Here is a 25596-nt window from a genome sequence, read left to right as displayed (position 1 = left end):
CGGCGAACCCACTTCCGGGGTGGGGCGTGACGCCGGCGGCGCGGAGCCTGCTGGGAAGGCGGCATGGCCCAATAGGCGGGGAGCGGCGGTGCTCGGCCTGCGCCTCGCGCTCCGGCGGGCGGGTGAGCGGCGGGGCGGGGGAGGTCGGGGTTGTGAGGCGAGAGGGGACCCGCGGCCGGGCCCGGCTCCTCACGGTGTGGCGGCCAGCCCCCAGCCCGCCCGCTGTGGGACAGGCGCTGGGGAAGTCGGGGAGGGCTCCGGCCTGCGAGGGGGAAGCGGAGGGGCGGCTTCCCCAGGCCCCTGCCCGCCGTCAGCGCTTCGCCCGGTCCCGCTCTGCCGCGGACGTCGGTAAAGGGGGGCAGCGAAGGGCGGGCACCCTCGGGCTCCATCCCGGGTGGGGGTTTCCGAGCTGTCGCCTTGCTGCTGAAGTTTCCCCTCGTGTCGCTGACATGAAAGTTCCGTGTTAACGGCGGGTGCCTCCGAGCCCGGCGCTGGGGCTCGGCTGGGGGGCTTCCCCGGTGCCCCTCCAAACATGCGAATGGGGGGGCTGCTTCAGAGACCCCGTTCTCTGCCTTCAGGTGTTTCTTGGGGGTGGAGGTGGCGTGCTGACCCTTTAAATCCCCAGGCGTGTCAGTGTCTTAAAGTCCGCGCACAGGAGGAGGAGGAGGATGCGAACAAGGAATGAACAACTTCGTAAACGGATGTCTCTGCTCTTAAATATCTCGTTCATTCTAACACCTATTTCTTGCCTTTTTCCTCCTACTTCTCGTAACAGAACTATGGATCCAAGCTTATTGAGAGAGCGAGAGCTATTCAAAAAGCGTGCCCTCTCCACACCAGCAGTAGAAAAACGTCCAGCGCCATCTTCTGACTCCTCTTCAAAAAAGAAGAAAGCAAAGGTAGAACAAGGCACTTCCTCGAGCTCAAAACAAAGCACAGGTTGGTGGAAGTCTCCTGTTTGACAGCTGTTGGCTATTTCCCACTGTCTGTGTCTCAGCTGTGGTTTGATAGCATGAGTCAGTCTATCTGTGAACTTTGCTGGTGGCTGCTGTCATTCTTTCTCTAAAATTGTCACTTTTTGCTAAGAAATTCACTTGTGCAATGGGAAGAAACACGCTTGCTACCGCATATAGGCGTCCGGCCTCATCCTGTGACCTGTTTGCTGTTGCTCGGGTGGAGGAATCGCTGCTACCAAAACATTATTTTATATGAAGCTGAGCTTTATTTTGTGGGTTTTGGCGCTTGCTGGACCTATAGGACAAGCCGTAACCGTGGTCTCATTCTTTTTCTGGCAAGAAAGCGCCTAAAACTTAATTGTATTTAAGTTGTCTATCTATCTATGAGATGGATTTTGCTATTGATGTCTTGTTTGGTTAGCTGCTTGTGATTTGTTTTACCTAGGAGCTAATCTTTGTTTGTGCACGCCAGGGCTTCTGTCTGTCTTGGTCAGGAGTTTTGCCATTTCCCTGATATCTCTCGATATGAAATAAGCAGTTGACAAAGCAGCACCAAAATAGCGTGAGCAAATGAAAAGTGTGGCACCCGGAGCAGCAGGGAGAGGGTTTGTGTGCACACCGCACGCTGCGTTCGCTTTCGCTGTGTGAGACGCGTAACTTGGGGGCCCTTTTAAGTTCTCTGAAAGCACTTACCGCTCTCCCACGCACTCTAAAGGTCAAATTAAATGTCAGGAGTTACTAAAACACAAAATATCCTGTTGTGCGACTCAGTGCATGCTCACGTTTTGAAGACCGTGTGTGGCTCCCTTCTAAACTTCAAAGGAAATAATAGAGCTAAAAACAACAGAGGAAAACATCAAGGACGAGGGGAGGAGTGGAGCATCTTCTGTCTGAGAGGAAGAGTAGGGAGTTTGGCATCTCCAGCTTCTCAGGGCACCAAATAAAGTTATTGGCCAGACATTTTAAAATAAATCAAGGGAGGCCAGGTTTCCATCGGTCCCTTGGCCTACATAAAGACAAAAATATCTCTAAATAAAATTCTACGTGGAATATCCTAAACTGCAAATGCTGAGGGAGAGCGGTTTGCTGGGAAAGAGGGATGGGGAGGCAGGACGAGGGCAGAGGGTTCAAACGTGAGTCTGATCTGGAGGATTCAAGTAGATACGTGGCCAAGCGGCACAGCAGATAAAGAAAGTGTAATTTCTTTTCTGTGCTTTTGTGGACTCGGTATTTAAGTGCTTTTGCAGCTGTCAAACGATTAGCTTATGCAAATAGGAATGCGTGGCTGTGAGGAAAGAAGCTTTATCTTTTTTGCTGCTGGCTTCATTCCAGACAGTATCGGAAAGGTTTCAGGGTTCCTGTAACATTTCATGCAGAACGAGTTCAGCCTCCTTTCATTTTTTCCTGGAGAGTGTTTACTAACTACTGCAGAAGCAGCAAGGATGAAAGGAAAATAACGGAGAGCAAGCGGACCAACTTTCTCCCTCTTGTTCTTAGAAACTGGCTCAGAACAAGCGTTCGGGCTGGCAAGCGACTGAACGGGTTAAGCAGCCACCAGCAGCACACGTTGCCCTGTGATGCTGCAGAGTGAGAGTCCTTTGCCTCAAAATCTCCTTTTTATTTGAATCGCCAGATTGTTAGGTGCCTGTCAGGATATGGTGGGTCTTGGGGAGGTGGAGTAAAAACCTGATGTTGAAGAATCCCTGTCCCACCCCCTCCAAGAAATGAAAATTAAGATGTTCGGTCCTAGTTTTGTTGTGTAGTGACCCTGAAGTACATTAAGGACAATAAGTAATGTCGCAGTGAGTACATGTTGGCATTGGGTGTGTAGTGCCTGCGGGTTCTCCCTCCTTCTGCGCTTCTGTGACTCGGAGAACCTGCCCTCGTCGCTTTTTTTTGCGGAGGAGAGGCATTGAGATCGTGCTAATCTTCAAATGACTGCATAGCTAAATCTGGCCTGCGCATGAAGATTTGTTGTAAGCTTTCCGGTGAGAATAGTTATTGCTATAGTTATTTGAAATTATTATGCAAATAAGTTATTTGAACAAATTCAAAACTGCCTTGTTTACTCATTCAGAATAGTAACTGGAAAATAAATGAAATAGATTGTATCTGTTTATTTCTTTTTATTAATGAATAGTAAGTTGTGGCTGAGGTCTTAGTCTTTATCTTAAGACCTTTGTCCTGATGGTCTTAGCCACCAGTAATCGAGAGCTGAAATCTCCAGGAGCTGTTTTCACGACTTAGTCTACACGTGGGAAAGAATCGTCCTGAGGCTCTAGGGCTGTGCAAGGGGAGATCTTTGTCTTCTGTTCCTTCTGCAGACACCCAGCCCCACTTATAGGTCTGTGAAATAAGTCGCTGGAATGAGTCCCGAGATTTTTCATTGCGTGTGCTTCTCAGGAAGGCATAAGAGCACGAAGCCAGCGTAGCAGAGGCTAGCTGCGTTACTTCCTGCGCGCTGCCTTCTTGTGTGCAGCGGCGGTGAGCGTTTTGTAGGAACGCTGCAAGTGGAAAGCTGTCCTATTGCTGTTCGGAGTGTTTGCTTTCAGGAAGGAGGCATGTTAATTAATTCGGTGTGTCCCGATGGCTACTCTTGCCTCTCTTGAGCAGGACACCGGTCTTTCGGGGCTGACGCTGTCAAATACAGCAGACGGTAACGAGACATCTACCCGGTGTCCCTGACTGCGGAAGGCATTATCGTCGCTAACGTTATCTTCGTCGCGTGTCTTGGTGTGAATCCCAAGTTTTCTTGTACCTGGGGCTTCAGCTTCCAATAATTGTGCTTATAGTTTGATTTTGTAGCTAAAAGCATTCTCTGCACGTGGGTCTGGTACTGGTGAAACTTCACCGTAACGAGCGTATCCGAGATGAATGGTCGCAGCGGCGGTTGTGTCGTTTTGTGACTGCAGAAGGGAGATGGCTTCTCCAGGTGAATCGCTGGACTGGCTGTGCTGGTTAGTAGTGGCCTGGGTATCTTGCGACTCCGTCTCACCGACCAGGAGGAGCACGAGTCAAATTAGCAAATCTTTCATTGTGTCCAGATCTTCTGGAGCTTAGGCTTACTGAACCTGATAGAGGGAGTTTATATATTTAAAAAAAAAGAAAAAAAGGTAATTGTAGATACTGGCCATAGCACAAAGGTATTTCTGACACAGATGCACTGCGAGATCAGTGCTCTAACTTGTCCGTTTGGCCCGCTAGGTGGGTTTTGTTTCCCTAATGACAGGAATATTAATTTGGGGTTTGTATAGTTAAATATCATGTCTCACATGTAGCTTTGGTCTGGGACGTTTCTCATTGGCCTGCTTCTCTATGGGTTCAGGGGTGTGAAAGACTTACCGGCCGCTACTGGTGGCCACGCTGTTGGATGCCGTTATTACAGTTATAATTTGTAACTGTTAAAACTGCTATGGTTCTAAAAACTACGGACACAACGCAGCTCCAGAAGAAAAATAATCTGGTGAGCTAGAGGTGTGAGTGTTACACGGTCAGTTTGTGAGAAAGGTGCGAACTCTCTGGGGTGCATCGGCAGGCGGATGAAGCAAGCTGATGTTCTCTTGTGCAAAATGAAGTCACCTCTCGCTGTGCGTCCACCCTGCCGTCTCTAGCGCAAGGCTTCTCCTGGCGTGGCCTCCTTTGCGAAGCACGTCGACGCCTGAAAGCTGCGGGCAGGCTGGGCAAAAAGACTGTCATTGGCGTGGGAGTTCTGCGAGTGTTCCTTGGCAAGAACTCGGTCAGTTCCGGTTCGGCTTTGAAAAGTTAAGATAGGGATGGTCTATCCAGTGTGTCTGGTTCTCTGTAGTGTTGTGGATATCATAAGAGGCAACAGCCTCGGGGTGGGAAAATGTCCCTGTTTCTTCTAGACCCTAGTACCGCTACGGTATGCTTTTGTGGAAATAGATACTCTTAAGGTAGTGCTTTAGTCACCTCTCGACACCCGGACGTTGTTAAATAGGTTGAATATGAAGTAAGGGGAGAGCAGTTCTCTGGAACCGGAGAAGAGGAGGGAGAAAGGGTCAAATTGTACCACAGGAGGTTAGAAAAGACCATTTTAGGAATACATCTCGTGTTGGCTTACTTTTCCTCCCACCGCCCTCTCTTCTAAAAGGCGAGAACCCGTAATAAGAAGAGGTGCCGAAGGCAAGAATTCGCACAAGCCTCTCCTGTCTCGTGGGATCTCTCGCCATTCCACCCTTCTCTCTCGTATCTTTTTTTCTCACCCCTCGTATGTCTTTCCTGCCTCTGTGCGGTTGACCTCAGTGAGAGGACACTGCCGCGTCTTTGCGCTATGTACGATCAGATTGTTGAGCATTTTTATGAAGGTTTTCTCCAGTTAAGCAACGTGGTTTTATGCACGTTAGGCAACAGTTGTTCATTCAGGTAGACAAAGATCTATGCTAGTCACTCAATATAAACAACAAAAGTTCATTTAAACCCAAAAATCTTTTCTTCGCCCATAACATTGCAACAGATCATCCTTCTGCTAAGCACTCGGAAAGCCTTTCCCAATTATTCAAGTTCACATCCAGAGATAAAATGATAACTGTTGCGATTATCTTTAAGTCCAAAAGAAAAAAAAAGTATGTGACTTGCTCGTTCGTAAGGTACAAGAGGTTTCATTCAAGGTGTTAAAGGTTCTTCCGATGCCGATGCTCAGTCCTTCCTACACCACCTCCGTTTCGCGCTTTCTGAAGCTGTTCATCATTGCTCTGACAGGATTGGGTTCGTTCTCCAAGTCTTTCACAGTTTTATTTTTCACACAGCAGCAACAGTCTAGCAGTTCATAGAGGAAAGCCAACACCACCAGCGAAACCACAGTAAAGATGAATATGATCAGAATAATAAAGCAGGCGGTGTTCCAGTTATCATGGAACGGGTAAATTTTCTGCACTTGAAAGCCCAGATAGTGGGAAATGGATGTAGTCTCGTTCCAGTGAGTGGTGTTGAGGCTTGCCATTCTTGAAGAGTTGTCTTAGCGCGTTCCCTGTCGCGGATTTGGGAGCTGAAACAGAAAAGCAAAGCTGTTGAGGACTCTCTTGATCAAGAACATGCTGTGATTTATTTATCCCAAACTGTAAGAACTTAAGCTCAGACTAAGCGCTCGCACCTCCTACAAACACGGATTGTTTCGTACTTATATTTGCTCACTAAAGTATCAGACTCCAAATGCACAAGTTTGTGATTTGTCTGGAACTGTTTATTTCAGTGATGACTGGTCCATGCGTGCATCGTGTAGCGTAAGTTATCCTGGAATTAGAGAGCTTTGCTGCTTTATTTCAAGTATATGCAAAGATAAAAAGGTTACGAATATAATTTTCAAGATACACAGCGGTTTCAACGACCTGTCTATCATTAGCCTTGAGGTTGGTAGAATCATAGATAGAATTATAGAATCCTTTAGGTTGGAAAAGACCTTTAAGATCATCGTGTCCAACCGTTGACCTAGCTCTGCCGAGTCCAACCGCTAAACCATGTCCCTAAATGCCACGTCTATGCGTCTTGTAAATACTTCCCGGGGTGATGGCTTCACCAGTTCCCTGGGCAGTTCCACTGCTTGACAACCCTTTCGGTGAAGACATTTTTCCTCATATCCAATCTAAACCTCCCTGGCGCAACTCGAGGCCGTTTCCTCTTGTCCTATCGCTTGTTACTTGGGAGAAGAGACCGACCCCCACCTTGCATGGTACTTGCAGGGTGTGAAAGCCCTCAGCGCTTTTTTGGCATTCTTAGAAAACCAGGAGATCCGTGTACCACCCTCCCATACCCGAGTGATTAGAAGAATGTTAACGTCATTGGAGTTTGTTTGCTTGTTTGGGTTTTTTTTTTTCTCTTCTATCGGGGAGAAAGAAAGAAGTCGCTCTTCAGTCCTAACTATTTAGAGGATGTTTCCAAAGAATGGAACTGAACTTTTGGTCATTCTTCTAGTACAAAATAACAATCCTGGTTCCTTAAAACTCATTATTTTAAAATTGCCTGTTAGCACAGACTCGTTAACCCTGCAAAACTCTTTAGACTTGAGAAGGCCAGATTTCCTGAGGTGTTCGTTCCCCTGCTGTTGAGTACAAGTTTGTGCTCGAGAAATCCAACCGCGTCATTCAGCTGCCTGATCAGCACTGAGCGCCTTTGGAAATCTCAGCCCGTTTGTGGTGCCGTTGTCATTTAGGATAGATAACAAGGAAAACCCAACCCCTTTTGAGGAGTTTCGATTTCTTATTTTCAACTGTGTTCTCTGCTTAACTGCTAGGAAAGGAATGTCGTCTTTGGTCCAATGCTGTCTGTTTGCACCCGGCAGAAGACAAGACCGCTTTGTGGTGCGGGGGAGAGATAAAACAAGTAGCTGGCTTCAGCTAATCTGCCTTTGGCGCGAATGGCATCGCTGTCGAGATGTGCTGTTTTGGAAAGGCCGTTGCTCGAAAGCGTGAAAGTAGGCTGTGCCTCAGTAATTTCTGTAGTCTGTCTAGAACAAAAAAGCAGTTTTGTCTCTCTCTGAATTTCTCTGCGAATTACGGATAAGCAGGCGGATGAGATGTTTGGCAATAACGTCTTTACAGTTATGCGTCTCTTTTTTCCGCCGGTTTCCTTTTTTCCCTGGCTTCGCCTCCCAAAACTGAGGGAACTTACGGTACTTTTGGTATATAGTCTAATATAATAAAAAAATGTTCTGGGCTGCCCCAGAAAACGTGGGATTATGGAAAGGGAAGAGAGAGACAAGATGGTAACTTTCTGGAAATGTGGAGCCTTATTTTCATGCCTCATTGAAAGATTTTTTTGCTTTGAACGTGAAGCAAAAAGTGAAAACCTGGCTATGTTCATTACAAAACGGTCCTGGCTATCCGCATTTAGTTTCATTTCAATGTAATTGAAAGTAATCAAAACTACACAACAAAGAGGTAACGCTGTTTTGTTCGTTAAACCGTGCTCACAGGTAGTGCTTTAATGAACCTTGCGTACTCCAGAAATAATTCTGCAGTTGACCCGTTTAGACAGCAAAAACTACAAAATGCCTGAATACATGGGAAGTGGCAAAGGCAAAGCGTGATGGCGTTTACTAAAGCAGATTACTTAAAGCGGTCTAAGCGCCTCTCCTTATTTGCGTGTCATCATTTAAAAAAAGGATATTGTGAAGACCGGGATGATGCAGCAAAGCCAGCTTGCGATTTACGTCTTTTTTTTTTTTATTGTTCAAATATTATACGTTTTGTTCTTTATCGTTCTGTCTGTAATGGATTTAAAGTGAAACAAAACAGCTTTGTTGTTGGGAAGGTACCTGGCATTAGCATTTGATACAGACATTTATTGGAGCAGTTGCAGTAACCGACTGTTTCCTTTGTTAAATCTGTAACTGAATACACGAATTTGTAATTGGCTACGTGAAACGTGACTGAGATGGATAGAATTAAACTGGATTTTTGTTGTGTTTTGCTGGGTGGTTTTTTTTCCTTAAAGTTTACAGAGCAAATCCAAGCTAAAAATACTCCTGAGTTGGGTCCTGGCTTTGAGAGCGTGGCTTGGTTCTGTCACGGTCTAGGAAGGAAACTCAGCTGATCTGTTTTATGGGGCTAAAAGTCAGGAGGGTTTTTGAAGGGGAGGTCTGAAGACTTGGTTGAAAATCTGTGACACAGAGAGAGAGAGGGCTGAATGAAAGGATTTGGAGTCCCCTTTGAGGGGTATTTAAAACAAGCAAGATTTAAATGTGTATTTTAAACGGCAAGAGAACATCCTCGGGAAAGGAGAGGAGGTTTGTTTTAAACTTTTTAAACAGTTTTCCAAGAGTGACGATTTTGTTGGCGTCTGTTACACGTAAGTTTGTTCACTCTGTAAACACCAGGCACAAAAATGAACTGTTTCTGCTGATATGAAATATAGTATTTTAGTCCTTGTGATCACAATTAGTCAAAAGAGATCAAGATTTGGGGCCGCTGGAGAGGCTGGGCACGTTTACGCTGCGTAGCCGGGACCCTTTGCCGGCACAGCTCTCTGCCAAGGCGGTAGCTCGGTTCCCGAGAGGAGGGGAGCATCTTGGGCACGGCACGGCTCCCCAGGCCCAATTCCCTGCCGCTCGGCTGCCGGCGCAGTGCAGCAGCCGGCCCCTTCCCGCTCCGCAGCCACCATTAGGGCAGGGGTTTGCACGGCATAAGAGAAGCTCGTCTTTACGTGGGGAGGTGGAATTTAATGCCCCTGCCAGAGGCGGTTCGTGTTTCTCGAGGAGGATGATGATCTCCTTAGATTTGAAGGAGGCGAGGCAGATAAATGTCAGCTACTCGTTGCTGTAATTATTAAAATACGAGGCTGAAGTAGCCGTTGCCGAGCCTTCGGAATTAACACAGCACTAATAAGGTTAGCGTCTTTGAAAGCTGTCAAAAATGGTCCCGTTTCATGCGGTTTTACTTATTTTGTAATGGCACAATTAAAATTCATATTGTAAGCCAGTCTGATTTGAATGCAATTCAGCTATTATATGTATCCAAAATGCAATGAGTTAAATATTTAATGAATTGGCTTCTGAAATGTCTGTATTAGGTTTTAATTTAAAAGTATCATGGTCTTTAGACGCTGCAGAGGAGCAGCTTTATCTGAAATGATATTCATGGAGCAGAGGGAAATGACTGGCAAAAAATGATTTCAATGCCGTGCTGAGGAAGTCCGGTTTAAGAAACCACTGAATAGACATCTTGGGCTAAGAGCATTTACAAATCTCAGGTGGCTCCTAACCTGTTCATATTGTATTGATCGCTGCTCCGGTATTTACAAGGATAATAATATACAACGGGATTTTCTTCCTACCCTAATGTACCAAATTTCTCGAACGGGTTTCTAGCGTATCTGCGAATGCAGGCAGCCTAATTGATACGGTTTACGGCATACCCGCTTGGGAGATATATTTCTTAAATTTCAGGTTTAGCTGTCTTTGTTGTAAGGAAAATCCTTTCACGATCATTTCTGTAAAAACACATAGAATGAATTAGAAGGAACGCGAGGCTGCAGGAAACAAGCTACCTCCCCAGTAAGCATGAAATCCATTTTGTTTACTGAATCTTGGCTCGGTGTATTAGCTTTTCTGTAAGATGGAGCGGTCATCAATTTTCCATTAGTGCACAGATGGTGAAAGTGCTTGTCTGATAGCGCGAGACAAGCTCCTCTGCGTTTGGCGGCATAAAATCCCGCTAAACCTGGAGAAAAATCATTCTGATTCTAAGCAGCTTTTTACAGGCTTGCAGGTTACAGGCATATTTTCTTTCAGTAATCAAGATAAACCTAAGACAACGTTAGAAATTGATACACACCTACCTCTTGTCTGAAAGGATGCTGAAAGAGCGCTGTTCTGGTCCCTTTTTTTGATGCAGCCTATGGCAGAGCTAAGATGGAGCTTTCCTACCATTGGCCAGAGCGCGATGCTGCTGACAACTTCCTTTATGCTCATTTGCATGAAACCCTCAACCCCAGGAGTAAATCATTCATAAATTTGACTCTTTCTGTCTAATCTAAGAACCGAACCCCTTCCCGCCCTCGTTTTCGGGATTCTCTTTGTGCGCGATGAGCTCGTTGGCGGAGAAGCGCGACGGTGGCCGTGACCTCGCTTTGCTCTGCGCTGGAAAGCGGCCGGTCAAACCGTGACGTTTGAAGTGTTAATATCTGCAGATTTCCAGCTTCGCCGCGTGCTTAGATTTACTTGTCATGAACTGCAGCAGGCTGTAGCCAGGCAGATTAAACAAGATAATCTCCTTGATTCAATTGACAGAACAAATACATGACAAGTCGTCTTAACTATTTGTTGTACCTCTGAATTTATTTTAGTCACTTTAGACCTCTCGTGCCACTTAGGATTATTTTTTTTATTTATAAAATGTCCTGCATAGACATTCATTTTTAATGATAAAAGAGGACCCTGTAGGGGGAATTCCCTATAGGCTGTATTTTTGGGGGGAGCTGGCTTTTGTTTTTCTCCCTTTTTCCAGCTTAATGTAGTAACCAGAATAAAATGTTCTTTTGTAGCTGGAGCTATACTGATTCTTCCACGTTAATTTTAGAATTCTTGTGCTATGTAAAGCCTCTAATACGATGTCATGTAATAGCTTTACAATTACCAGTTGCCGAGTAGTAAATTTGACGTTTGTTCCTTCAGCGTTATGGTTTTTACTATGCTGTCGCCGGTTTCCACGAAGTCTTGCCAGTAATTGTTGAAAGTGGATTTGCTGGAAATTTGACTACACCCCAAATTCCCAGTTTGTAGTTGCCTTTTATCGTGACTTTACAGATGACTAGAAATAGGTCGAAGTGCAGTGGGACGGACATGAAAAAAATTCAGCTGAAGCATAGTGACTATGGAAACTTAATTTGGAGTTTCCGATGAAGAACTTGGCACGGGTATCTCAGTTTAAACGCGGTGAATGCAGCAGACCTTGTCTAAGCCCGTCGCTTGCTCGGTGGAGGCAACGGGTCTCTGTCAAACATCTTGGATTCATTTTCTAGAATATGACGATCCTTTTTTTTTTTTTTTCTTCTTTCTTTCTTTTTCTGCCCCTGGGCCCTTCCACTCCCCCTTATCACCACTCTCATCTTTATCCTCCAGCTTCCCAGCAGAGGAAAGATTTTGCTCAGCACCTCTGCTCAGTACCCGCTGCAACCTCACCCTCAGTTAATAAACTAACTTGAATTGTTCTTTTCTCTCCCTCAACTGATTTTTCCACAGAAATAATAGGAGCTCGGTATCTCTAAGATACCTACTGTCCTGTCAAATGTGATTACAAACCACCAGCGGCTTAAAAAATTCCTGTGGTGACAAAAAGGAAATATTCTTTTTCTGGAATAGATGAAATTCTGAAAAGCTGTTACCATTAAGTTTGAGCAACATTATGCTAGTAATGGGCCTGTGGCTTTTGATAGTGGTTTGTGGACATTTCTGTTTAATGTGCTGTGCTAATAGGTCAAGTTAATAAAGCAGTCATTAGCAACCTTGCAAGAATTTTTGAAACAAGCTTTACACAGTACTAAACCTCACGATACCTTAAGACAGAACCAGACTTGACAACAGAGGGGATTCTGAGTTGTTGTTCCAGTGGTGCAACAGGCCAAATTGAATTGTTTTGAATTTATGGGGGTTTTAAAAATAAATTCTCCACCAGAGCTACTTTAAAAACAAACAAACAAAAAAGCCCAGCACCACAAGCACAGCCTTCCTTTACCTGGCGTGTAACTGTTGAATACCTTTTGGGAATAAATGAAACTTTCTGCTCCCATCTCAAAGAGATGGAGCGCAGAGCCATCAGGGTGTTGTTGAAAGCGTCGTTTAATTGTTTGTTTTCTCCTTTCATAGATCACAGCAATGGATCATTTAACTTGAAGGCCCTTTCGGGAGGCTCTGGCTACAAGTTTGGAGTCCTTGCGAAAATAGTGAATTATATGAAGGTACGGTGTTTTGATGTAAAATTATAAGGTTTTGAAATACTGCAGTTATTTATTCTCCTATGGTAGCTGAAAGATGCCGAGTATTTCAAACTCTCAAATTCTTTTACCACGAGAGTAAGAATTTCAAGAAACTGCGACGCTGTTAGTAAACCAAGCGGTCAGCATATCGTTACTGAAATCCTCATTATTCTGGGTCCCTTTAAAACCGGGACAGTGTTTTTGATTTGCGGTAGAAAGAGGAGTTGCAAGATGCTTTCAGCTTTTAGGATGCACGAGCTATTTATCAACATAACATGTAATTAGGTGCTTGACAGATTACTTTGTCATCGGTCTTAGCTGGTACTAGTTTTTTTCATCATAGTCTGAAAAACCCCAAATCGAAACTCATATGCCACGTGTACTGTGTCCTGGTTTTGCAAAAGTTGTTTTGGCGTCACACTGTATCAATTTTAGTTACTTTATGGCAATTAGGTCGCTGAATAAAATACGTACAGAACTCTAATAGATCTTATTTACTTTTACAGACTCGGCACCAGCGTGGCGATACGCATCCCTTAACCCTAGAAGAGATTTTGGATGAAACGCAGCATTTAGATATTGGACTCAAACAGAAACAATGGTTAATGAGCGAGGTAAAGGAAACGTATGCTTAGATTTTATTTAGAGATCAAAGGCTTATGATAAATCTGATTTCTACATGTATATTTAATTACAAATTCTACAATTATATAATCCCTCCTTTTAGAAACTACGCTGATTCACGTGTCTGTCTGTCTTGTACCTCCTGCTGTTGAGGTAACTGTGGAATGAAAGCTATTTCGACTTTTTTTAAGGATCTCTTAGAATTATTACACAGAGAGTGTATTTTATGTCAAGTGAATTAATTCAGTACTCATTTCATATAAACAAGCTGTTTATTTTAAGAAGAAAAATTCAAGCGGAGAGCTTTTCCAATGTCAAGGATGTTAAATTAACTAAACCAAAGGAACAAGGCACAAAATTCATAGGCTTACAGTTCTTTATTACTTAATGAAGTGAGGAATTCCAATGTGAAATTTATGTCTGGAATTGGGGGGTAATAGATCTGCAAATTCCACTGCTGGAGTTCATCAGTCTCAGTCTAGGTGCTACCTTGCGTTCTTACAGAGATCCACTCTAACTTGCCACCGCATTCGTCTTCATGCTTAATTGATCTGAATGTCTTCATGGAATTTCAAGATTAATAAATCAGCAAAATACCGTATTCGGTACTTATACTTGATTGGCTTACCTGGTTTTGCTGAGATCATACTTTAAATCCTCGCAACAGAGTAGTAAAGTCTGTTGAGGCACGGGGAAAACAATCTCTGCATAGTAAAAACTAGGATGTTTTTAGTTAATACAGCCCGTAGCGTTCCTTTGCTACCAGTACTAATATTCTGGGGTACAGAAACCTCCGGTCTGGCTGCATTGGTTGTGATGGAAGCTTGGCTTTGCTGAAGCCTTTCAAAAGGTTATTTCCGTAATGAACCAGAATATCAAGATGGAATGAAAAAGCTCCTCCCAAGAAGCGTATACAAAATGATCACTGAATTGTTATGGGATGAGCAAAGGTGAACAAATAAATACCCTGCAGGGCCAAAGTTGGTTACTTTCTCTGTTACAGGTGTTTTCTCCCTCCTTTGTTCTTTCTGTGTCTCTTCTCTTTCTCCTTTCAGGGTCAGGCTGGCATCTGCAGAAGAAACTAAGTAGAGTTGCCCTCTGTTACAGGTGAACTTCCTTTGTGGTACTGGCTGCACAGGAAAACTGATTCGGAGCATATCTTAAATCATTTCGATTGTCCGTGAACTTCTGGTCAGCTTCGCTCTGAAGCTGGCGTCGTAACTAAAATCTTACTGTGAAGGAGGTCTGCTCTTCTCAATTTCTTCTACAGCTGCTGGTGCCAATTGACAGCAGTTGGGGAAGACTGACTCCTGTTTTGTTCGTCCCACGTTAATGCCTTTCGCATTCCTAGCATCCGTACACCCGAGCTTGATACGCCGAGTTGTGCGTTTGCGCTTTATATTCAGCCAGAGCACGCTTTTTTTTGTGTTCCCTCTTCTATTTTCATTCCTTTTTCAAAAAGGAACATCTGCGGCTTTCTGCCATAAGAGGCTTCGTGGACCTCTGAGCCCAAAGGCGTTAACTGAACGATGTCGAGCCTCCTTTGGCGCTTTGTGCTTTATGTTGGGGCGAATTATGCCTAGGCTGGTGGATCTCGGATCCAAGGATTTCAAATCCATTTCAAACCTCCAAACTGGCAGCTGTGACGTGCTCTAGCTGCTCAAAAGCACACCAGAAAAAAAGTACTAGCGTGTGTTCTTTTTCAAGGTTTAAAATTTATGTCCCTATTACAGGCTCTAGTCAACAATCCGAAAATAGAAGTTGTAGATGGGAAGTATGCTTTCAAACCCAAGTACAACTTGAAAGATAAAAAGGCTCTGCTCAGGCTCTTGGACAAGCATGACCAGCGAGGGCTGGGAGGAATCCTTTTAGAAGATATTGAGGAAGGGCTACCCAACGCGCAGAAAGCTATAAAGGTGAGTAGCGCGTGTCTGCGATTCAGCGAACCCGTTCCGGTTAGCTCCTCGAAGGGGAGGTAGAGGCTAAGGGAGAATTTTCTCATGAGTTGTTTCTGTTCTTTTGTTAACTCACAAGCTATTTCGGAAGATCTAATGGTGTCGCTTTGTCTGTATTTCATCCTTCGCTCTCAGATTTGGCCTGATGTCTCAGCGCAGCTGTCAAAGCTCTTTCTCGCAAAAGACTCTTGATCTCCCACATTCCAACTGTAGGCATTTAGTTCTGCTTTTGTACCTTGATCTCAGTCCGCCGTATCTCATCTTTGATTTATTAGCGTGCTTATCGTAAGCGTCCGCTTTGGATGCTTTTCATTACCGGCTACTTTGCTGCTTCTCTCGTTTGTTGCCCACAAGATCTGGGTCTGTCGTTCAACTTGGAATCCTTATTCTTGGAAACGAAGTGATTTTGAGTTGTTCTTTTGCATTTGTTTTCGAGGCTTTAGGGGACCAGATCATCTTTGTTAATCGTCCCGATAAGAAGAAAATTCTTTTCTACAATGACAAGAGCTGTCAGTTTACTGTAGATGAAGGTACGTGTTTTGTTTCCATGTATTTCCATGATGGTTGATTTGAATTCATCTTAAGCACCTGTATGTATAAGCAGTCTTCAGGTATAGCAGTCTTATAAGGTGGTAATGAAGTATTAGGGATATCCAGATGCTAGGAGAAGGGTTTGTATTAACACGAAGCTAGCAAGACTGGCGAGTGAGCTCAGGCGTAATATTCTCTATTTTATAATGGACACATTGGAACATGGCACCAGGAATTCAACAATTCTCTTCCAGTGTAGCGGTACAGAAGAGACTGAAAATCACCTGACGGTGACTAAATTGGCATCTAACATTTCGCTGTGTGAAGGGCAGCCAAAAAAAGCCCAAAATAACGGCTTCCGGGTGCAAGTTTATTGTTTTCTTTCCAGTTTATTAATTGTGTGCCTTTTATTGGCGAACGTGATGAGAAGCCGCAAACGGAACGGAAGGAGGAAGCCGACAGGGAGGAGATGTGAGCAAAAGTCCCGAGAAGGGTTAGTTTACAACTGGTAGGAGAGCGCAGATGTGGCGTAGTGCTGCTGCCTAGAGCTGGAGTGGATTTGGGACTTTGGAAGTTCAGCGTGTGTTTTCTGTTTAACAAATAGCGGTAAAATCCTCTGGTGCCATGTGCCTGTTTATGCACAGAAATTAATTATACAAATCAGGGTGTGTTCCAATAATGACATTTATGCTGACATCAGATGCCTGTAAGTAGGGAAAGGAGAAGGCAATCTGTGTGAAAAGATCTTCTTTTAAATGACTCAACAACACCGAACGCTTTCTGTTGTTAACACGCTGTTCTTGTAACATGCCACATAAAGCCATCCTATCATATTATGTCACTTTATGGTTTAAAAAAAAAGGGAAGAGTTTTGATAGAAACTTGAATAGCTCTATTAGGACAAAGCATAAAGCTCTTGTTTTCTTGGACTAGCTCAGAGAGACTCTTTATTTTTAACTGGAAATGTGTATCATTAACTTATTTGGTATGTACCACGCTTGTACTCTCAGTAATAATAGCTTTCTTCCACAGAGATAATTAAGTAGATGTGACGTCTACAGCATTTAAAAATAGAAAATTTGTTTCAAAATAATGAAGTGAATCTCTTTAAACCGTAATTTCTGTCACTTCTTGATAGTGACGATCGGAACTTTATGTGAAATGCAGAATTATAAGCCTTTAGTCTGAATTTCTAACCTCCCAAGTCCTCTGAGTTTACCGTTAACACTGTCATCCTGTTCAGATAGTGTCTTTTCAGTCCATCGGCCTACGGCTGTTAGGGATCCGAAAGTGGCCATAACATTTAGAAATCAGTGCTGTTGCAGTAACTGTTAAGACAAAGCTTTTAAGTTTTTAGCAGCTACTGGTTGTATTACAGTCAACGATCGCTGATCATTTCTTCTTGTGCAATTTTTTCCAGATAACTGGCACCCAACCATCCTAAAAGAGTTATCAGAGGGAGATCGCTACCTTGTTGCTCTTAGTTTGTGATAACTCCAGCGTTAACTGTGAAATTTAATAAAAGAGCCCATTTTATTAAGACGTAGCAAGAGACACCTGCCAACTCTTCATCAGGTAGCCAGTATAAATCCAAGGCTCTTCATATACAATACATTATATTTTAGCGTACCCAGCACTGATCTGTGTTTAGGAACGAGCAATGCAGGCGGGTTGCTATGGAAGGGGGGAAGAGGTTTAAAAAAAACCCCTCTAAAACACCTTGAAACAAAATGTTTAAGCCTTTTGGCTCAATTTCCCGATGAAGGAAGGCATTTGAGCCTGCAGCGCCTGTAGCGAAGGGGCCGTTAGTGTGCAGTGTGTGCGCAGTTCAAGGTGGCTTTGCTTTCTTTCATCCGCAGGTGGCAGCATGTTCCCATCTGATCAGAAAGTGATGATTTTTTTTTTTTTTATATTCCTGCTGGTTTTGGTTTTTCTTTCATGCAGATGATGATGCTTTGTTCTGAGAGGGCGTAAGAATACTTTCTCTTTTGTGAATTTTGTGATCTGCCTGCCTATGCCACGACTCTTAAAACATCCCTGGGTGGGTTCGCTTACTTATTGCAGCTGGAACGGGTCCTTTTTTCCAACCGTTGTTATCCTGTGATGAAGAAAACCCATCCTTCCCGAGCAGTTTTGCTTTACGATTCTTTCCAGAGCACCAGAAGCATGTCTCTTAGGGAGTCATCGGCAGAATTGTCTGCGTACAGGATGAGTTATGACACGTTTCTGCGTTAGCAGTGCTATTTCAGCTCGTTATCTCCGGCAGCGTTAAAACAAAGTTTCTAGAGGACTGCAAAATAAGCCTTGAAGTGTTGTCAGACTCTTTGATCTAGCAGCCGATGACAGTTCAAAATATGTTTCTAGTTTCATGTTTATCCCTAGAAATGAAGGCTCTGCGCTCCTCAGCGTGTGATTCTGCCGTATGACACTCACTCTCTGGTTTCGAACACATGCGAGCTGGGATTAAAACCCTCTAAAAGTTAGGCGTCCTCTCCCATCGCTGTCTGAGCTCCATTGGTAGTCAGTAGAGAAAGAGGAGCTGCCGGGGCAGTTTGGAGGTTGCTGTCTAAAGTAGGGGGAGGAGCTGCTTTCTGGTAGCGCCTATCTCTACCCTGACTACGGTTATTTTGATAGCAGAACAAGCTTTTGAAAATAAACCCCAAGGAACTGCAGCAGTAGTGCAGTACCTATATATCATGATCTCAAGGGTACCGGAGAAGGTTTTTGCAGTAAGGAACGGCTTTTGTTTTTCCTCTTATGCGATTAGCCAAGAAGGGTTCAGATTGCATGTGTTCCTTCTTGACTTCCTGACTAATTAATCTTCTGTCAGTAGTGTGTAGCTGAAAGCGTTTATAAAAGCCGGGCTAGATTTCAGGTGCTTCAGCCAAGGAAAGCGCTGCCTTTTTGTGCTGGGGTTAAGCGCTTTGCATGTGAACCAAGCTTTCACCCCGTGCCGGCTGACTGCTGACAGGCCAGTTTGATTGCTTAACTGTTAGAGATGGTATCTGTCATATCTGAATGCAATATAGGAAGTATTTTAATGCCTAAAAATTTGGATACTTCATTATACATGTTTTTAATAGTCTTCCTAAGCACCTTCGAAAAAATTTAAAGAATGGTCAAAGCCTCTTAAATTTAAGAGCATCAAAATTGCTTGGGATCAGTGATGACATGCAGCTCTGGCTGTGAATTCTAAGATGGTCCAAGGGCAGCACCGACTTAATATGAGACGCTTTTTCCTTCTGGTGTGGATCTAGTACCGTGCTCCCTGGGACTGTTACGAAGCAGGATTCCATCTTCCCCGCTTTTCAGTTGTTTATTCCCTTCCTCCCTGTTATTGTCTGTTCTTGTCCTGTGCTCAGATTCTGGCTCAGCTCAGTGAAGGTTTTTAAGCTGTTTTTAATCTCCAGCAGATTTTATTACCAGCGTGATAGAGCAGCTTATCTCCAGAAGCCATCTCAACTGTTTTACAAGAGCAGGTGAGGCAGTCAGAAGTGCGGGATAAGCTGCACCGAAGTCACCGTGCAGCCATTTACCCATTACTTTGTTCTCCAAATGTAAGCCTTTATAGAAAAGGGAGCGTGTTACAGTAAAATCACTCGGGGAATGTCAGAGCAAATTGGTTTTGTATATGAGGCACCCCGTGATGAAGCAAAGTTGAGGTAACTGTGCATCCTTACCCCTTGGGTATTTCGGAGAGAGAAGGTGTTTGCAAAATCTTTGTTACGCTGCCTCTGCTTTGCTGTGTGTTGGTTACTGCTGGTCAAAGCTCATTGTTTTAAGTGTGTGCGTGCAGACATCGTGATGCTGGAGATGTTAGCAGGCATCGAAACTGGCCTTTTGATGAGCTCGCGATCTCATTCCCTCCTCTCATTACTTGAAAGAGCAGAAGTTAGCTATCTGGAGGAGCAAGGGAGCAGCCCGTGAGTAGTGTTCATTCTGTCAAGCTTCTGAGTTAAAATATTTTAGTGATCAAATTGCCAGATATTGTATACAGGATTTGTTCATTGTCCAGGCAAGACACCAAGCACCTGCCCTCGGGTACCGGGATCACAATTTTCTGCTTCTTCTGGGTGAAATCTGCAACACTGGCATCAGGACTTAAAAGCCCCGCTGAAAATGTGTGTGTCTCCTTGCGGGTTCACAGCACCTGTGTTGCTTTGGCCAGAAACTCTTTGGAAAATTCTCCCCAGGGGATTTTTTTCTGGGTTCCGTCTTGTCATGGCAGCCTAAGCGGTAGAAGAAACTGTCGTCTTGTCTGAACGCAGCCCGCTGCGGTCAGGTGAAGCCTTACCCTCTTGGCTGCTGGACTTTTTTTTTTCCCTTCTGTAGTTGTTATATGCTTGTTCTGGCTGATCTATCAAATAGTTTAGTGGCTCTGATAGAAGAGTCTCTCACCTTCGCTGTGCTCTGATGGTGTACAGGTCACCTAGCTGTTGACAGGACGTGGAGAAGGAAAATGGGATGTGCTCTGTAATTGTAACGGTTACGTGCGCCGCAGGAATGCATGCATCTGAACCCGTGCTCCGTGCCTGGCTGAAGCAGGCCAGCGTGTGGCGAGCTTTCTGCTCCAGCAATCCCCTTCCCGCGCTGCACACCAGTACCGAGCTCCTTGCGCCCTGTCCACGGAGCAAATGAAGGCATTGTTAAAAAAAAAAAAAAAAAGGATCCGGTATATTGAAACCGTCTCTAGGAACTGCTTTCTGTTGTCGTTGTCCGCTCTTCAGACACATCAGCTCATCACAGTGTTCTTCTTTCTGTCTTCTCCCCTCCCCAGAGACAGGCCAGCCTGCCGCATCCTCCTGCCTGGCCGTAAGCGTGGACACTACTCCAGGGGTGGTGGAGGACAGGAATCGGGTCGCTGCGTGCCCTTTCCTCCTCCCTGGCCCCTCTCATGAACTGCTTTTTACAACTGGTGACCCCCTTTGTTTCTTGGAGCCACAGCAAAGGCCAGGGTGACAGTATTTCACATTCTCCTCAAAGAAGTTGGAGAAATCTCTTTCTCTCTTGGGCCAAGGGTATGAATTTTGAGGTGCAGAAATACCACAGCTACAAACGCGGACGGTTGTTTATTCAGAGCTGCAGTTATTGCTGGCTTTTCCCATAGGCTCTCGTATTTCAGAGAGGATGTCACAATAATTCAGATAGCGTATTCCCAAGGTCTAAACTTTCACTAGCTGATAGGGGCATAGTCCTTGGAGACTTGTGAATAAATCTGACAGGTAATGTGGAAATGGTTCAGTGCCAGCCAGCCAGCTGCTTTCTTTCTTCGGTTCTTGCATTTAGCTCAGTGTCTGGTGTTACACCGAATTGGTTTTGTGATGAGATGATGGATGTATCTCCTTTTCCCTTTAGATGGTACCCTAAACGCAGACAGCTAGTATGTCCAGCCGTCTGGAGGGTGGCAGCTCTGTATGCTTCTCCAGCTTTTATTTTATGCTTTTAGTTCTGAACCAAGCCTTTAACACAGAGTATTTCCATGGCGGGGGGCGGGGGGGGGGGCGTGGTGGTGTGACTCCCCCCTTTCCTAGGCAATAAGATATTTTAATGCCCTGTGTGGAGCTTCAGCATGGGAAGAAGGTTCTTTTCTAGTTACCGCAATCAAAGCAATAGCGCTGAAAGCAGCTTGATTTATGAAGGAATTTTTAAGTGGAGTTGCAGAATACTTTATAGTGACTCTGGTGGGGCCAATTAGTGCATTAAATTATCTGTATGTAAAGTCCATTTTAGCTCTGCGGTTTTGATTCTTGGTGACTGTTACATTCGTATTTCTTGGCCAGGTTTAAAAGGTGACCGTGAAGCTGTAATGATGGTATAACCGCTGCAGTACAAGAAATGCAAAACGCTGTGGTTAGATATTAACTGTGATCTGCACTTTTGTGCATGTTGATCCTTGAAGAGCTGACCGTTTATTTTCTAGTGTTTAATTTTTCACTTCTGTTCCCCAGAAGAATGTAGACTGGTTTAACCTTAAGCACCTATTCTTAGCCTTTTTTTTTTTTTTTGTTTTGTTTTGCACTGGGGCATATTTGTCCATATATCATGAGCTCTAATAAGGAGACACATCATCTGTGTTTGTAGCAGAACATTATAAATACAAGGACACTGCCATGTAACGATTCAGAGTTATCGAGTCTCTCATCTGCTGTCGCCTCGCGTACGCGTGCCTGCCGTGCATGTCGGAGGACTGACCTGCGGCTCTTCGTCGTCTGCGCAGGGCCAGGGGCAGCGTAGCACAACGCAACGTTAAAGTCTGTCTAACCGGAATCCGTTTGAGAGTCATGCGTTCACGTGCAGCCTTGTCACTTTGTGTGTGAACTGCAGAAACACACGATTTGAAATACGGTTACAGGGGAAGGGCGATACTGCATTTGCACACCCATCATCTGATTCATCTTTCCAAGCACCGCTGGGTCTCGGTGTCCAGCTGAGTCCAGCTTGGGTGTTCGGGACAGGGAGGGGACACGCACAGAAAGGAAATGGCTTAAAGAGCACGTTCTGCTCGGTCCGGAGGATGCGACAGGACCCTTGCGCAGGCTTCTGCTGTGAAGACTTAATCTGAGTGCTCATCGCTGAGAAATTTCTCTCTTGCGTGTTCAGCTTTGATCATAACACAACCTTCTCCACCTGCCGCAACAGGATTAGGTGAGAGATGATCTGTGATAGCAGGCACCGCGAGCTATGCCAAAAGCCTGGAATTGCACTCAAAATGGATGAGCAGGCGGAGAACGTCCGACTACGGTGTCGGTCCTTGCCTTAAGTTATCTGAAAACTGCAGTCTCGGTGATCCTGCTGCGCTGTATAGCCTGTGTGAGAAACAAGCTGAGCGCTATCTCCGTGGAACCAAAAGTGGTGTTTTGACAGGATTTAGTTCTCTTCAAAAACGCTGCATTACCAAAAATGAACATTGTTGTTCTTCCCTGGCGAAATTCCTTTCTTTTGTTTCCTGGAAAGCTTGAACAGCCCCTTACAGTTGGCAACGGGAAGAAAAGAAGGACCTGAGACTTAAAGCACGTACTTTCATAGAAAAACAAGATACATTAGGAAGGGAGCCGGTCCAAGTGCAGGAACCAAGTCTGTTACGTACGCCTTTTGTACAGCGCCGTTTTGTTGCAGCGTGTCTGTGGCCGACCGTCACTGGAGCGTCTCATCGCCTGCTGCATAGGACAGCTTCTTAAGCGTGCAGAAGTTGCGGTTGTTTTGACAACTGTATACTAAATTTATCTGGAAATAAAGGGAAAAATTTAGTCTTGCGTTGCTATGTGTGCCTCGTGTTTTATTTATAGTTTGTTAGCCAAACCTGCTGACAGGATATATCTAACTTACTGCCTGGGGAATGAAGGGAGGTAGGATTGTACCAGCCGCTGCCTGGAGAAGGCATTCCGGAGGCTCTGCGAAACTTCACATCAGGCAGAAAGTGTGCGGGCAGATGGCAGCTGCTCTAATTAAGACTTACTGTCTCTGTCTTTTTCTCCTGCTGCTGTGGCTTTTAAGGTATCTCTCTCCTTTTTAACACCAGAGGAATTTTAGTAATTTATTATCTGTGCAGCACGGTACGTATTAAATTACAGTGATAAACGAGCTTAAACCCACTGAAGTCAATGTCTTGAATCTTCAGTAAATTGGACTAAGATGACAAGTCTCCCAAGACAATGGCAGCTGAAGATGTGTAAATGAAGCTGCCATTTATGGTTGGTTATTACCCTTCACCAAGATCTTTTGAACTGAGGCTTATAAAACACATTGACAGTCTACGCAGCTATAGAGATGCTAGGCAAAAAGAGAGATTCCGTAGCAAATTCACATTCAAATCACATTGCCCGTGGGTGCTCCCGATGCTGGAGTGCAGTTAGCACAGATGAGAATCAGCTCATCTTTTTCCATTAAGCGTTTTGTTGTTTTGTCGGTTGGGATTTGGGGGGGGGTGGTTTGTTGGTTTGGTTTTTTTTTGGAAGTGCATCCAGCGTTTGGTAAAGGCTGTGGTAATTGGGTGCCTGCTGGCGGCGACCGCTGCATCCGTACGGTCACAGGCTGACGTGCCAGAATATTTCAGCGTTTGAAATTGAGTCTGTTTCTTTCCCTTCGTGCGGGGGCTTTGCCCAGGGTTTGTTCGTTAGGATATAAAATGAGGTTTTCTTTGGTGTTTCAGAATTTCAGAAGCTGTGGAGGAGCATTCCCGTGGATTCTATGGATGAGGAGAAAATCGAAGAGTATCTGAAACGACAGGGTATTTCTTCCATGCAAGAAACTGGACCAAAGAAAATAGTAAGAGATACAAATTACAGATCTTTCTGGGAGATTCCCCCTTCCCCACCCCGCAGTGTTAATTCCAGAACGTGTTGGTGAGCCTGTGCACAGCTGCTTTGTGTAGCTCGGGGAAGTGTGACCGATTTTAAGAAGTTGCAACAAACAATGCTGCAGCCAGCAGTCAGTGTTTTTATAACACGTTTGAGCCAGCATTATCCAAGCAGCATCAAGAAAAGGGCAAATGCCAGAAATCCCTGTGAGCTCCAAAGTGGAAGCTTCTGCTTGAAGCTGTACGGTACATTAGGAGTAGAAGAATAGTTACTTTTTTGGGAGGAGGGTGGGGTTTTTTAGCTTTCTCTTTTCTGCTAAATAGCTTTGAAATCCTGATGGGGGAACCATGTAATGTGCCTCCCACCACACGCACGCTGTTCTCTAGACAGGGTGCAATACGCTCCTGTTTTACTGGGAGGCCAAAATGGCTGCACGCTCTCCAAAGTTGCTTTCTTCCTGGCTTCAAACAATATATTTTTTACATTTATTTGTACGTGATATACCATGTCTTTTCTGCACTTGGCTTCACGCTGTCCCTTCACGAGAGCCCTTCCACACAGGACTTGTTCCTGGTTTTTGCTAGTCCCTGCACTAGATTCTTTAATGCCTGTCGTCACGTAGGCACTCCTCGTGGATTCCTTATATGCTAAATGCGTCTTTGAGGACGTAATTGTGGCTAGAATTATGGGGCACGTACCTGCCTCTGTAGCTGCTTGGGAGCGTTTGGAAACTTCACTTCTACTTTGCTGTCGTGCGTGGGATACTGAGACTCCGCTCCGTCCCCGGGGTCGTCTCCCTGCCTGGATTTGAATTGAATGCCGTTGCTTCTTGCAAAAACAAACCAGCACCTTTCCCGCCTGCCCACCCCTGGCGCAAGCAGGGTTCTTCTGCGCAGAAGTGATGACTAGCACAGCGTCACACAGCAGGTCAGATGTCGCAGCTGGAGGGCAGATCTTTTGACTACTGTTTATTTCTTCTTGTAGGCTCCTATTCAGAGGAGGAAGAAACCAGCTTCTCAGAAGAAACGTCGATTCAAGACTCACAATGACCACTTGGCCGGAGTATTAAAAGATTACTCTGATGTCGTTCCTGGCAAACAGTGACCGGTTGAATTCTGGAGCAAACAGGCATTTTTATACAGGCTTTTTGCCGTTCGGGCTCGGTGTCTGCTCGCAGAAAGACTGACTGTATATAGTAATGTGATGTGTTTTCCCCCATCCCAGCAACTGCCGAGATGAAACAGGTCAGTTTAAGAGCCAAATATGAACTACCAAATTTAGAGTTTAATTTAATTAGCTGAGGGGAAATGTGTCTTTAATTAAGAGGTTCTCACTAGCTGCCTCTTGACCTAGAGTGATAAATGGTGCTCAGCGTGTAATGCAGGAGTTCCTGGTCAGTGCTTAACTCTGCTTTTACATTGCTTAATGGGCATTTACCTGGAATTACGTACAGGGGGCTTTCTGGTAGAATGGAACCCAGCATTCGTTTTACCTATTTCAGGAAAACCTTTTCCTAAAATCACTGCAGGCAACTTGCTTTCACAGTCAAATACACCCACAGTTTGTATGCTTCTTCCTTGCCGTGGGACTGAGCTTTCCTGAACGTGTGTGATGTCTGAGGCTCCAACTCAGAAACAAACCCCTCCCAAACTCCCGGCAGGCTGCAGGATGGCAATGCGGCCGTAGCTTCCTAACGCTAAGCAGAAATCGCCCTCGGCGAGTTCTCGTCACTGTAGCGGATGCACGTGTGTTGCACAGTTCTACTCTATGGACAGGAGGGAAATAAAATGACAGTGTAATACTGAA

At 44.8% G+C, this 25596-nt stretch overlaps 2 protein-coding genes across 6 annotated transcripts; one reads left to right on the top strand and one right to left on the bottom strand.

Moving 5' to 3' along the window:
• The first annotated feature begins 5 nt into the window (after positions 1-5).
• GTF2E2 (general transcription factor IIE subunit 2) lies at positions 6-25596 on the top strand. Of its 3 annotated transcripts, none has more exons than XM_054823265.1 (8): positions 6-122; positions 776-939; positions 12274-12365; positions 12890-12997; positions 14741-14923; positions 15399-15492; positions 23643-23758; positions 24775-25596. In XM_054823265.1, the coding sequence occupies exons 2-8, from the start codon at positions 780-782 to the stop codon at positions 24892-24894; spliced, it is 873 nt and encodes a 290-aa protein (XP_054679240.1). In that variant the 5' UTR covers positions 6-122; positions 776-779; the 3' UTR covers positions 24895-25596. The 3 variants fall into 3 exon arrangements, with proteins under 3 accessions (XP_054679240.1, XP_054679243.1, XP_054679242.1); XM_054823267.1 differs by lacking the exon at positions 6-122 and adding an exon at positions 144-348; XM_054823268.1 differs by lacking the exons at positions 23643-23758; positions 24775-25596 and adding an exon at positions 16914-23634.
• Positions 3077-10368, bottom strand: SMIM18 (small integral membrane protein 18). 3 transcript variants are annotated; one of them, XR_008576785.1, is made up of 3 exons: positions 10248-10368; positions 4299-5961; positions 3077-4027 (listed from the first exon to the last, which is right to left on the bottom strand). XR_008576785.1 is itself a non-coding variant. In XM_054823269.1 (2 exons), exon 2 carries the CDS (start codon positions 5914-5916, stop codon positions 5623-5625), a length of 294 nt encoding a protein of 97 aa, XP_054679244.1. In that variant the 5' UTR covers positions 5917-5961; positions 10248-10368; the 3' UTR covers positions 3077-5622. The 3 variants fall into 3 exon arrangements, 2 of the variants coding, with proteins under 2 accessions (XP_054679244.1, XP_054679245.1); XM_054823269.1 differs by having other exon boundaries at positions 3077-5961; XM_054823270.1 differs by having other exon boundaries at positions 3077-5961; positions 10244-10320.

Source organism: Grus americana, chromosome 4 (genome assembly GCF_028858705.1).
Source record: "Grus americana isolate bGruAme1 chromosome 4, bGruAme1.mat, whole genome shotgun sequence".
Lineage (NCBI taxonomy): Eukaryota > Metazoa > Chordata > Aves > Gruiformes > Gruidae > Grus > Grus americana.
Note: the sequence above shows the minus strand (reverse complement) of the source record. Positions and strands in the feature narration are given on the sequence as shown.

Excerpts from the sequence above, each read along its gene's own strand:
- GTF2E2 (XM_054823265.1), top strand. The coding sequence starts at position 780 with ATGGATCCAAGCTTATTGAGAGAGCGAGAGCTATTCAAAAAGCGTGCC. Across the intron at positions 14,924-15,398 it reads ACGCGCAGAAAGCTATAAAG|GCTTTAGGGGACCAGATCAT; the intron begins GTGAGTAGCGCG and ends TTTGTTTTCGAG. Across the intron at positions 15,493-23,642 it reads TCAGTTTACTGTAGATGAAG|AATTTCAGAAGCTGTGGAGG; the intron begins GTACGTGTTTTG and ends TTGGTGTTTCAG.
- SMIM18 (XM_054823269.1), bottom strand. The coding sequence starts at position 5,916 with ATGGCAAGCCTCAACACCACTCACTGGAACGAGACTACATCCATTTCC.